The sequence below is a fragment of the Cucurbita maxima genome, unplaced genomic scaffold (assembly GCF_002738345.1).
Source record: "Cucurbita maxima cultivar Rimu unplaced genomic scaffold, Cmax_1.0 Cma_Scf00046, whole genome shotgun sequence".
NCBI classification, from domain to species: domain Eukaryota; kingdom Viridiplantae; phylum Streptophyta; class Magnoliopsida; order Cucurbitales; family Cucurbitaceae; genus Cucurbita; species Cucurbita maxima.
In genome coordinates this window covers 602,035-616,140 of record NW_019272062.1, presented here as the reverse complement: position 1 = coordinate 616,140, position 14,106 = coordinate 602,035, and the positions used below count along the sequence as shown (strand labels likewise).

At 37.4% G+C, this 14,106-nt stretch overlaps 1 protein-coding gene across 1 annotated transcript in view; it reads left to right on the top strand.

Moving 5' to 3' along the window:
- The window catches only part of LOC111470630 (la-related protein 6B-like), an 18,050-nt gene extending 4,654 nt beyond the window's left edge, over window positions 1–13,396 (top strand). The window contains exons 7-10 of the mRNA XM_023116204.1: window positions 6,061–6,108; window positions 6,197–6,265; window positions 6,573–6,713; window positions 12,722–13,396. Coding sequence (XP_022971972.1) covers window positions 6,061–6,108; window positions 6,197–6,265; window positions 6,573–6,713; window positions 12,722–13,015 — 552 coding nt within the window. The 3' untranslated portion in view covers window positions 13,016–13,396. The remainder of the gene's footprint in view (window positions 1–6,060; window positions 6,109–6,196; window positions 6,266–6,572; window positions 6,714–12,721) is intronic.
- Window positions 13,397–14,106: the final 710 nt, after the last annotated feature.

Sequence of the window (14,106 nt, the reverse complement as noted above, 5' to 3'; positions counted from 1 at the left end):
GGCCCCCCCCCCCCCGTCCATTCTTTTTTATTTGAACAATTTGATAGGTATCTTTATTAATATCAGCTCTTAAGGATGGTTACAGCTGTCCAAGTAGTTGACATCTCTCTCTTTGTCTCAGGGTACACACTGTGCATGAATGACAAAAAGATACCTTTTTCTAAATATATAATTATATATAGCATGTGTGCCTGCCCTCCGCTAGCCAAGTTTTGGGGTACCCCTTGTTACCCTTAGTTAAATACACTTTTACAATAGGTGGCCAAACAACTTAACATTTGCACGAGGAGAAAGGATGCCTTGTCCATAAGGTGAAAATCTGGAAATTTTTTAATGGTTCATGGTGATGCTTCAAACTTATAGACGTGTTTCAATTTGGTTAGGAATTCCCACGAACCATTATCTACACTCTTCTAGATGTGTAGTACCTCCTCCTTTGGCTTTCATTCAAAATTTTCTACTCAAATACGGGGTAGAGGTTGAGACACAACATTGCCAACAATATTTGAGTTGCTCATCTAAAGAGCAGACTATGACGATATTCTTCTAATGAGGTTTCTAGTAGGTCTTGTATATAAGTGTTGTAGATTAAGATATCATCATAGAACATTGATACAAACTGTCGTAAGTAAGTCTCTAGGATATCCTTCATTAGAGATAGAAAAGGAGAGGGAGCATTGTGCCAACCAAAAGGCATAAACAAAAATAGTTAGACTTGAGATCAATCTTAAACACTATAACCCCAAACAACTCATCAAGCAATTCATCCACTTCGGAAATAGGGTTCTTATTTGGGATAGTCGTATGGCTGAGTTTGTATTGCAACATATCTCATCAGATCTCTGTTTGATAAAAAAACCATTTCTTGCCTGTTCCGCAAAAGATAAACCAACATCCTCCGTTATTTTCTCGATCTCTTTTCTTTGCCTGAACTATCATGGAGATTTTGATTCTACCCTTGATGATTCTTTCAAGTCATTTTTCAACCAATTATGGAATTCCATCTCATAAAGCTAGAAATTTCTAAATCAAGATGAAGATGGTTCCTATATTAGGTTGCCAATTTCTAACATCCAAAAGGAATGGTTTATCGAAGACTTCGCAAACATATACGGTTGTAAAAAGATTGAATGGCCAAATATGTTGTAATGCCCCATGCCCAGAATTCAGAATTCGAATTCGAATTCGGCACCCAATGGCCCTAGCATTCCCCTGCATCACCAACGACATGGTCACGTTACGTACTCCTTGTTTCTTAAGAGTGAAGACTATCCCCATAGACCAACATGAGTCCTTATAGCATGTTTTGTCCTCACTCACATGCATCCGAGGAAAATTCCTAGGTCGCTCAACATAGAATTGCTCTAAGTAAAGCACGCTGAACTATGAAGTTCCTATGATTGAGCCACTGAAAAGGAAGGTTCACCTTGTTAGTATAGGTAGTAATTTTCATTTACTTTAAGACTTTTTTTAGTCATTCTATTCTTAGGATTGCTCTCATTCAGATGTGGTTTCAGTTTATTCATGTACCCCTCTTTTACTTGAGTGTCAAATGCGTTGGTTTGTCCCCAAACCACATTTTATTGGGAGAGGTATTGCTCTGATACCATTTGTAATGCCCCATGCCCAAGATTCATATAAGGATTCGAAATTCGGATTCGACACCGGATGGCCCCGACATTTTTTTACCATTGTTTGCGACATGGTCATGACTCCTCGTTTCTTAAGAGTGAAGGCTACCTTACAGACCAATATGAGTCCTTCTAGCATGCTTTGTCCTCTCACACGTGCATCCAAGGAAGGTGTACCTTGTTGGTATAGGTATAGGTAGTAACTTCCATTTCCTTTAAACCTTTCTTACTCATCCTATCTGTAGGATCACTCTTATTCGGATGTGGTCTTGGTTCATTCATGTAACCTTCCTTTACTCGAGTGTCACATATTTACCTAGAATTGCTCTTAAATGGGAATCACAAATCCTTCTCCTTCTGGAAGACCATTATTGAAAAAATAGAAAGAAGTTATCAACATGGTCATCATGTTATACTTCAAAAGGCAGAAAATCACCCTAATACAAGCCACATATTCAACCTTCCCACTTGCTACATATCTCTATTCAAATTGCCTAGAAAAGTGGCTACAAAAATAGAAAGATCATTCATAAGTATATGTAGAAAGATGACTACATCTTGTCTGATGGAATTCCATAAACCTCTCGATGAATAAAGGAGGCCTTGGTCTATTTCCAATAAAGAGCACTAAAACATCATCACCAATCGTATTTGCCATAGGGTGGGTGCTGGGGGAAGCATAGCTGTAACGACCCGTTTTTCGATGCCTCGAATCATGGATCGCCACGTAGACTCGAGTAAAAAGGGCAATAAAACTTTCAAATTGAAATGCGGGAGACGAGGAAAATTTTTAATTTAAAACCGCATTAAAACTAACATAAGGTCAATTAAAAGTACAAAATAACATCCGCGGAGTTAGTCCAAAATAGTTTACATAAAATACACCAAAAACAACATTTAAAGATAATAAAATGAGAAGAAAGGAAGATGACTCGATCTAAAGGGCACCCTTGGAGCTGCACGACTTTGCACTCTTTTCCCCTCGACTGTGATCTGCACTCCTTTTGAAAAAAAATAGAATAATATGGGATGAGTATAAAATACTCAGTAAGCAGCCAACTTTTAGGCTCTCGTTAGACTGAGTACTTACAATAATTCCTTAAGTATGTGCTCACATGTTGACTCAAGTGTTAACAATTACCATGGTTACCATCTATGCTAACCTTATAGGCTTATATGTACCCAGGCCCTATACACTCCTACACTAGGGTGCATAACTAATCCCCTTGGGTCATAATGTAGGGTTAGGTTGTACTCAACTTGTTGTTTATATCTCCCAAAGTCTACCCTTAACCCTGTGCTACTAGAACGTGAGTCAACTTGCCCTATGGCGAGTTCGCGGGTAAGTCTCGTGTGTATGAGGTAACTTGCACAATATATGCAGGGTATTTCTATAATCGCCTGCACCTCATATGAGTTGTCTACAAGACCCTGGTAGCATACTCTGTACGACTCCTGGTGTCCACTGTGGGTGACAACTAACCAATAGGTACCAAGTAGACCCTAACCATACCATGAAAGTTCACAATTATTGGTTGTGCTCCAATTGTCCCTACTTGATTGTCGGGTCACCCAAGAATGCCAGTGGGACCCAATGTGAGTTCTAAGACTAAAGGATGTGCACTAACCGCTCATAATCGTGCATATTTATACCTATGCTCACTAGGACACATAGCATATATCCAATAAAATATTCGGGCATACAAGGGTACATAATCCCGCCAGCAAACTAGCATGCATAATATGTACATATAACAGTGTCTAGCATGCTCAATCAATAGATTTACAAACATATTAGACATGCTAGAGTCTTCGTAAAGTAGAGACTAGTCAAAGTTTACAACATGCAAGCAAAAGCTTTAAACATATTATTGTGCTAAACCAAAAAATGTAAAGGTTTCTAGGCTTAACTATAAACAACCTAATTAATTAGGTTTGTCGTCATGTTTTCTAATAAATATACATCTAGCTGAAATAGACTCATTGTCATACTACCAAATAAGTGTCTAACTTGATTAACTAGGTCTATCATCATGATTCCAATTGAGTATCCAACTTGATTAACTAAATTTATTAACATGCTTCCTAATGAATTTTGCCCATTGTCCTAATTGTCCCCTACAAGTATTACTTGAATAATCCATGTGGCTACTTACATGTTTGTTGTCTTCCCGACTTGTTTCAGGTCTTCAAGAGTTTCCAAATTTCTCAAAAATCCTCAATTAGGTCCGTCGGGTTGGGGTCCAGATGGCGGGTTGGAGTCAACTAGGTGGGTATGGTAAAGTCCTTTAAATTGAGTCAGGTTGGTTTCGGGGGTCTCGGGCGATTGGACCACTAGGTGAGGCGGTTACTCGAGTTGGATCAAGTGGGTTGATAGTGTGGGTTGGGTCACTCAAGTCGGTTTAGCCCAGCGGGTCAACTTCTTTCTTCTTCCTCCCCGTAACTATCTTTCTCTGTTCTATGCGATTTGTAGAGGCAGCGTTCCTTCCTTCCTTTGCTTCAGTTCTCGTCCATCCATCTTCATCTACGAGCAACGGGTCATCCACGCGATCTGTACAACTTCGAGTTTCTCCTTTGCGTGCACCATGGTTGTAGAGATGGATCTTTAAGTCGCAAGCTCCTTTGTTGGAATCTCTCTCGTGGTGTTGCCTAGACTCCAAGTAAACACTTGAGGTTTCGATCTACTTCCCTCATACTCCCTCTCTCTTGATTTAAACACCATGGCACCCCAAATCTGCTGAAATCAAGAAGGAAATAGGGTAGGTGGCGGACTTGTCTCCTCCCTCTGTCCGCTCTCTGCCCCCTCTGTGCATCCTTTTCACTTTGGAGGTCGCTGACCATAGTGTACAACCAGAGGCTCCAGAGGCTCCATAGTGTACGACCATAGTGTCATCGCTTCCCATCATTTATTTCAAATTTTGTACTGATCCTTGGATTGAAAACACTAGGCTAGCCTTGCAGTATCCACTTACGTATAAACTCTCTCATGAAAAAATGATCACGATCAAAGAAACATGGAAAGATGCCAACAAATTTTGGGACTTGAAGCTTGGGAGGAACTTAAAGATGATGGAGCTGTGGAATGGGCAGAGTTAAGCTTGACCTAGCCCCAATTGTGTTGTCTAAAAAAGCAGAGTTAAGCCTTGACCTAGCCCCAGTTGTATTGTTTGAAAAAGCAGACTTATTAAAATGGCTTCCTAGCGCTGAAGAGGTCTTCTCTTTGGAATCTTTGACGAAGGACATAGGGGGAAAGGCAAAAGCAATCAACCCCACACTAGCAAAGACAATATGGAAAGGAAATCACCCTAAAAGGCTTCCTAGCGCTAATGAGGTCTTCTCTTTAGAATCTTTGATGAAGGACATAGGGGAAATGCATAAGCAATCAACCCCACACTGGCAAAGACAATATGGAAAGGAAATCACCCTAAAAAGGTGAAGATTTTCTTAGGGAAAATAGCACGTAAAGCCATTAGAGCAAGTGAAAACCTACCAAAATAATAATAATGTCCTACATGACTCTGTTCCCAAGTTGGTGCCTAGGTAAGAAAGACAATGAATCACAAAGCCATATAGTTATGCTGCACATACACATAATTTTTGGACAAGGATTCTCAATTTCTTCAGATTTCTTCGGATGGTATCTCACTTTTCCCTATAGGTGTAAAGGAGTTATTGGACATGGCCTTAGCATATCACCCCCTCCAAGAATGCTAAAGCCTTGCGATGAAAAAATCCTCATTATAGCTTTTTTCTGACATGTATGGAAAGAAAGAAATCAAAGAGTATTCATGGAGAAGGCAAACTTTTACAAAGCTTTTCTGCAACGTTGTGTACCTCACTATTTGTTGGTGTAAATTGTCTAATACTTTTGCTTCCTATAGTCACACCTCCCTCATCCGGTCTTTTGTATCCATCATGGATAGCACATCCCTTTTGTAAATTTCAAACATCGGATTAAAAAAAAAATTACAAGTTACGTAACCCTTAATTCTTTGAAAATGATGGAGTTGGTCTCTCTCATATTTGATCAAGTAAAATATGAGAGATCGATTTGGTATTCAATCTGCATATATTTCCATTGCCTAATCCCACAATGTTTTGATCTTCTTTTGGTTTTTGTCGCATCCCCCTGATTTTCATAGATGCTGGCAGTAAAATATTTTTTCTGATGTTTGTAGATTAGCCTGTTTTTAGAATAACCGATGAGAAATTTTACTGTATAACCGATGCCTTATAGAATGTTCTATATCAATGGCCTTGTGAATAGCGCGATTAGTCATGGTACATTTGAGTAATATAACTTTTTTAGCCTTAAATAGGCTACTCAAACTACTGCTGAATATCAACGTGCATGATATTTTAAATTAACTACAATTTTTCTTATTCTTTATTCAAGGGAATAACATAATTCTCACATTCTATGTTTCAGTTGCATGCATTCGTGGAATATGAATCAGTGGAGCTGGCGGAGAAGGCTGTAAGTGCTTTCAATTCCATTACGTATGAAAGTTTTTTCATTCTTGTAAAGGAGATTCAGATGTAAAAGAAGTTGCATAATTTTTCAGGTTGCAGAAATAAATGATGAAGGGAATTGGAGAAATGCACTCAGGCTTCGTTTGATGCTTTCATGCCCGGTACTTAAACTAAGACTATACTTTTTCCATGTATTTGATTTAGTTTCTGCTACATAGCTTAATATACTGTGTACTGTATTTCCGGTGTTTTATTGTGTGTTGCACGGGTTTTTTGTACTCTCTTATTTGAACTTAAAAGACAGTACGGTGAGTTGCCTTCTTTACATTTTTAAGCATTTTTTCTTTTATGTATGCAAAAATTTATACTAGTTCCAAACCCTAAATTTGAAGCTTTGTTCTTGATTTATTTTCTTTCTTTGTTTTGTTTGTGCGTGTGTTTTAATTAAAAATTCATTGTTGTTCACAGTCAAAATCTGCTCTAGCTCGTGGGAAGAAGGGACATAGTGGGGAGATGAACTGCAAAGATGATGAAACCTCTGAACAACCACGTATTGAGAAGCATGTAGACGATCTCTCTGATCAAGTTGACGTTCATCCGCATGAACAAGTACAAGTGAACTCCCTCTAAGCTTCTTTAGATTCCTGGAAGCTTTAAATTAATGCACTTTCTCTTTAATTTTTCTTAAATTATTTTTAATGGAAGGAGTGAATAGAAGAATTGGATATTACTATGAAATCATGGATAGTTACGAATGAGAAAAGGGTTAATATATATGTCATCAGAGATAGAAAGGAAATAAAGGAAGGAAAAATCATAAAAGATAAATTGTTCAGAGGGTGCGGAAGGTGTGTTGAGGGAAACAATAGATAATTTTTAAAAGATAAATTGTTCAGAGGGTGCGGAAGGTGTGTTGAGGGAAACAATAGATAATTTTTAAAAGATAAATTGTTCAGAGTGAAGAGAAGAATTGGATATTACTATGCAATCATGGATAGTTACGAATGAGATAAGTGTTAATATATATTTCATCAGAGATAGAAAGGAAATAAAGGAAGGAAAAATCATAAAAGATAAATTGTTCATAGGGCGCAGAAGGTGTGTTGAGGGAAACAATGGATAATTTTTAAAAGATAAATTGTTCAAACTGAATTAGAGTTGGCCCTAAGGGGGCGGTCAGGTTAAGTTGGGAGGCTTGAGGATTACAAAAAGGACTTTCAACTGTGGATGTAAAAATTTATCGTTGAGATTTGATGGCTTGCAAAAGAAGAAAAATAAATGTGGATGATCATGCGAAGAGGTCAAATGCCAGTTAAAAGTCTCTATTTATGGCTCGAGAGTTAAACTACTGCTATTAAATTCTCTAACCTCATTGGCCTTTTTTTTTTTTTTTTTTTTTAATAAGAAACTGAGACATTGAGAGAGAAATGAAAGAATGTACAAGGGCATATAAAGAATAAAAGCCACAAAAAAGAGTCCAAAAGACTGCTGTAGAAGATTCTAATCTAAAAGAATGAAGTCTAACTTATAATTAAAAAAATCCTTTGCCACTAGAGCTCACAAAGAGGCCGAAGCTCCCACAGTTCCCCCTATGACCTCTACCCACCTCTAAAATGTCTACCATTTATTTGAAGTCGAATCCCCCAAAGGACTGAGAAAAGGCAGAATCCTAGGAATACTGTCCTTGACCCATAAAGAAGTTTGAGGTGGCTGCAGCACAGGAATAGAGCCAATGTTTGAAAAGAAATTTTGAGGCTTACGCCTTGAGCATTGCTTTGGGAGAGAGGTTCAAGTTTCTAGCCTTGAAACTTGCACCGATACACAGCCTCACACCTCTATGAAAATGCTTTGAGCCTTTGATTCTTTTTGCCTCGTGTAAATAGTTAGAACAATAATAATAATTTTCTGCTTAGTTTAAGAAAGTATGAAAGCTCTTTTATGTAATGAATTAAACACTCTTTGACTTATGGTTATTTAATCCGTTAATTCAGCTAATGAGTACCAAAAGAACACTGAAGATAAACATTAGAATAACTATTTGGCCTGTTTTTTTAAGAAGACGGTTGATAGGAGTGTTTTCTTCCCTTTTTCTTTTTTCTTCCTTTTATATGCTTGGCAATTCTTGATTATACATGGATCTCTCGTTGGTCTATTGAAGAATAAAAGAATCAAGATCATAAACTTAGAAGTTAGAAAGGTATTTCAAAACATTGATTGAGATTTTGGTTCAATATGTTGGAAATGTTCCAAGAAAGGCTGATGAATTTTGGGTGTAGTTAGATGTCTGATTGAAGTGTGAGGACATTATATCCATGTAACCCACCTTCCGTTTATAGATGATGCCATTGTAGTCTACTCATCCTTTGTAGATTTTTAGAGCTTAACTGACAATCACCTTTAGATCTGAATCTATTCAAGTTTTCTTTGGACTTTGCATAAGTTTGGAGAGATCTACCATTTAGTGTATAATTGGCACTAGATCATATTTTTGTGCTGGAGTAGTATGGCTTTGAAAGGGCGAATGGAGAGTTCTGGCTGCGAAGGGGGGTGGATGTGCCTTTGTGGAATGGGTACTCTTTTGCTTGTATACGTTGTGTCAATATGAAGGAAAATTTAGCGAGTTGGTTAATTGAGAAATTTGTTCCTGAACAATTGGTAGTGGAGGTGTGATTGGGAACTTGAAAGGGCAATGGAGACTTGGCCAACCAAATCTTTGAGACGTTCTTTATTCAGACAGTTCAACAAAGTTGTTGCAACCAAATTGGAGTGTTTTCTGTTAACTCCTGGTAGGAGGTTATAGTTGTATGATAGTTGCCAGAGTAATTTGTATTACTCTCCTATCTTGTTATTCATCATAGAAAGTACATACGCCTATTTGTAATAAGAAAAGCTAACTAATTCTCTAGGGAATAGGAAACCATAAAGAGAAGGTAACAAAAAAGGAAAGTTAACTTATCTTATGGGGAATAGAAAAGGGACCACTACCCCATAGCATGTTGCCACCCGAAGCAGAACCCCCTATTTCTTCTGAGAAATGCACTTCAAAGGGAGGGAAGCTAGGTTTCCCATGTTGGTATGACCGGGCATAAAAGATTGTTAAGTTAGGTAAAAAAATCAGAGGGAGAGAGAGAGAACAGAACAGAACCGATAGCCCCGAATTATGTCGGAAAAGGCAAGAGAAAAAAAAGTCAAGACTCTCTCCGCATATCTCTCATTTGGGCAAAAAAAAAAAGGCTGTGAAATATTAGAGAAAAGGAAATAGAAAATAGGGTAATTCTCATATTAAATGGGATTACCCCCATATTCCTGAAATTAAGATTATTTCTTTGACTTGTATGAAACAATCAGTTGTGAAGTTCTTTTGTTAACACATCTTCCAGATGAAGCCATGAGGGCAAATAACTCATGCATACTATCCCCTTTAACTTTTCCTATAGAATGTCCCTATAGAATGTCGATCAAATTCAATATGTTTTGTCCTATTATGTTGGATAGGATTATGAGTAATATTGATGGCTGATTTGTTGTCATGATACAACTTTATTGAACTTTCTCCCTTAATCGGTATGTCATCAAGAATGGGGCGGACAATCCCCATTTAAACACAGAATGGGGGAGGGAGCTGGAAGAGATTTTTTCCGGTTAGCTAAACGGGGTTAGGGATAATATTCCCCACCCTTGTCCTTGTCCAAATCCTTGTCCCGCCTCTCTTTTTTGATAATAAATATAAATATATCTATATATATATCAAAACTAAGGCACAAAATTAACTTATTATATATGTATATTGTATGGGTATATATATATATATATATATATATATTTGTTTCTTTATTTCTTTATTTCTCTCCCTAGTAAATAAAAAATAAATAAATATAAGTTTTTTAAGTTTAGAAATTTGGTTTTTTAGAAATTATGTTGAATATTATATTATATTTTTGCTTATAAAGATTTATTAGGATGTTTTACCATTTTTTATAGAATTATATTAAAAAATGGAAATTATAAAAAGTTCTTGAAAAAAATATAAAAATGGGGAAAAAATTCTTAGGGGACTAATCCCCACAAGTAATCCTTACCTCTATCGCTATGAAAATAAATGAAGAATTTCGTGATGATAGATTGTTGAAATTGGAGGCGGGATAGGGATGGGTATGACTTCACTCTCCCCACCCTATCCTGTGGGCATGGTCAAAACAACCTTAAACACTGATTCAAGCCTGATTTCAGCACTTATAGAGATCTATTGAGGCACTATAAGGCTTATCAAACATAACTATGTAAATTGGAGATTATCAAGCCACTATTATCGGAACATATCTACTTAATACAATGCTAATCGAGAACTCTCAAGTCTCACTGATACTTGTGCTCAATTCTCTTGGAGGAACACTTCTATGGATCAAACAATCCATTCTTTTGAGTTACTTCTCTCTCGAGATTACTTCCATGGGCAAGCAACCAATTCTCTTGAGCTAATTTCCAATCGTTATGGCTTTCTCTTGGTTATGATTTTGTCCACTCTCAAGACTACTTTTTATTTTTTTCAACTGTTTCTTAGCTCAACCACATTGTCCCTCTCATGCTCATTTCTAAGGTAAATCATCCTATTCTCTTGAGCTACTTCCCTCTCTTTATGGTTTTCTCTTAGCTACTAACGTCAAGAGTACCGTCACTTTTTCACTTTTTCTCTTAGCCATGAATGGCAAGAGCACTTCAAGCGAAGACCTCTCTTAACAACAAAAGCTAGTGCATCTACACTGGATAGTTTGTCAAGCATAAGACTTCATCTGCTTTCTTCTACTAGAATAAGAGAGATTGTTTCTTCAAGGGACGGTGTTTCTTATTTTCTGATGATCTATACTCAGACTTGGTCAAACTTGTTGAATCCTACCGAAAAGTCAGTCATGGTTTACTCCTATGAGTTTCTTTAGAATCATGGCATCTGCAGTGCACTTCATTTTGAATACTCGATAATAATCGAGTTTCTGTCACAATGTTTGTTAGTCATTAGGATATTCTATGACAGTTTTCCCTTGTTGCATGGCTTTAGTTATGATCTTGATCTCATAGATTTGAGTTGCATCTTGAGCTTTTGCACTCTAAAATAAATATAGATGTATCGCTAATGGATGGCTCCATAGAGTCTTAGAGCCATGACATTATCATGGAGTCTTCCTCGTCTATGTAGGCAATTTTTTATTGTCTTTGCTATCAAACCTTTTCCTTTCTTTTAAGGTATGTCTGCACGGTTTAAGGAAGTTTTTTTTCATTGAGTTGGTATGGCAGTTAGATGTGTTGTAGGTCACCTGTCTTTTGGACGGTAGGAACCTCCTCTATCGATGATGTGACTTTTGATTCTTTTGACATGATGGTGGAATAAATTGGAAGAAAGTGGGTCTTGGTCATAATAAATGATCGGGGCAGATATGAAGGCATCACCAGTTAAGGTAGACTTTATGTTTAATTGGCTTGAAGGTGCATTACTCTTCTTTCTTGTTATTGATCAGAGAAGTACATAGGCCTATTTATATAATAAAAGAAAAACTAACTCGTCCTCTGGAAAATATGAAGCAGTACAAAAAGGGAAATGAACAAGGAAAGCTAACTAATCCTCTAGGGAATGGAAAACAATACAAAAAGGCAATAAAAATAGACTAATTCCTTCATTAAATGATATTACACCAATAGTCCTCAAATTAATGTTATACCTTCCACCGATATAATTTTCTAAATTAAAAGTGTTGTGCATGATTTCCCGAAGGAAGGTTGAACCTTCCAATTTGGTTTAAGTGTCTAGGAGACAGGTAGGTGAGCCTAATTAGTGAATAGTTCTATGGCAAAGAAAAGGAAAACTGATGCATGTCCAAGGTGGTACGGGACGGGGCAAGAGAACTTGGGTGAGTTATAGGAATTGAGAGGATGAAAGGATACTTGATTCGATAATAAGAAAGTTGGGGAAAAGAAGACTTTGAAGGAAGAGCTTGACGTGGACTGGGACCGATGAGAATAGAGTTTTAGCTGTGAACTGCCGTTATCTGAGTCGAGTAGTCTTGTTGTCGTATGACTCGTATGTCTTACAATAGGCATGCTTATTGGGGTGTGTCTTGAAGAAATGTTGCACCATGGGTGAATACTTGACTTTTCATATCATAAGGTTGTGTTTTTTACGTTTTTTGAAGCCTCCCAGAAAATTGCAGCTGTTACTTCTCTACCAATAGCGAAAACTTTTAATTGCTCACTGGTGTAAACATAATTTGATCTAGAAAATCGTGTACACTATTAATCAAAGAAGTTAACTGAAGTCTTTATCCTGATGGGTGCAGCAAATGGAAATAAGTTCGATTTTCCAATGTCGTTACTCAAATTTCTAATGTCGTACTGTGCGAGAGGTACGAGGAAAAATGGTAGTAGATTGCGGCAGATACTTGTGGGAAAATAAAGAAAAAGGCAACCTTTTTGTATTTGTTAGTTATATAGGTTGTACAACTACAACTATGTCCTTGAGTTGTAAAAATAGTGTTGAAAAAAAAGCAGTGATCTGAACGTGAGGCATATTATATTTGTTCTATCTTGGAAAATGTATTTCCTTCTTTTTACTACTATGTTTGTTGCAGCGAGAGGAGCAGGGAAATGAGAAGGATGGCGGTGGGCAGAGAAGAGTTCGTAATAGGGTACGGGGTAAAGGACGTGGTCGATCACAGTACCACCATAATCACAATAACAACCATGGGAACCATGTGGGAACTCCACATTTGAGTAGTTCTACCACCACCATGGAGCTGGCAGGCACAATGAAGCAGCAGCAGCAGCAGCCTCCGGTGCCGAGGATGCCAGACGGGACGAGAGGATTTGCAATGGGGCGGGGGAAGGTGGTGGTGAGTGTGAGTGTGAATGTGAATATGGTATGAAAACCAAAGTACTTTGAAGGGAATGAAGGGAATGTATGGGTAAAAGAAAGAGTATGGTGAGTATGGAAGGTGTTGAATGAATAGAATGGTGTTTTGATGGCGGGGTTTTTAGTAGGGCTGTCAAAAACCATTGGTAATTACAGTGAAAGAGTAAGTGTTGTAGTTTTTAATGTATTTGGAAGAGAAGGTCGGTGTGGACCCCATCCCCCGCTTTCTAATCTCCTCCTCTTTTCCCTTACTTGGGGGATTCATATTATTATTATTATTTTTAAAGTAATATGTCGAAGGAAACCAATGGGGAAGTTGGCAACATTTCACTAATACCCACTTGGCTACTCAATTTGCCTTGTATAATCCAAACCTCCTCATTGTGTTTCTATTTCTATCTCTTGTTCTACTTATTTCTTTATTTATTTGTCTATTTCGTTCCATGTGTGTGACGGAAAGTCTTTACCTTAACTAGAATATACAAAAAGAAACTCCAGATATTTTATATCTTTCTCTTCGAATGAGATCTTGGCTAGAGGGATCTCTGAAACCGAAAGCTTTACGACTGAAAAGTGACAGCTTTGATTTGCCCGCCTTTGAGTAGGTAGGTTTATATGCATCAGCTTAAGATCAACTCTTCAACTAATAGCCTAAGATTGAATCTACCGATAGTATCTGCTTTTACTATCTAAACTATTAGTCAAGCCGCTTCTCATGAAAGATGATGAGAGTTCGCTAAAACCTATTTATTCTTGAATGAGTTAAATAGGTGAAGTAGGGGTTTGAGCTAGGGGTTATGTAAGTCATTCTAATTGGCAAAAAATAATAGAAAGAAAGAACATACAGGAGTAGGAAGAGTAAGTCATCTCCAAAAGCAGGGTGATCAAGTTAGTGTGTGGTCAAATTCAAAACTCTAATCATCTCGCCCAAAACCTATGATATCTAGTATGTAACCATGGTCGTAGACAATTCAGTACATATAAGATCTAAAACCAAAACTGCAGTGACAATGGTGACTATTTTTTTGAGGAACATCTGTACAAAAAACGATAGAGAATGGTAGTACTGTAGTGGTAAAAACTTAGAGGGTAAGGACAATCAAA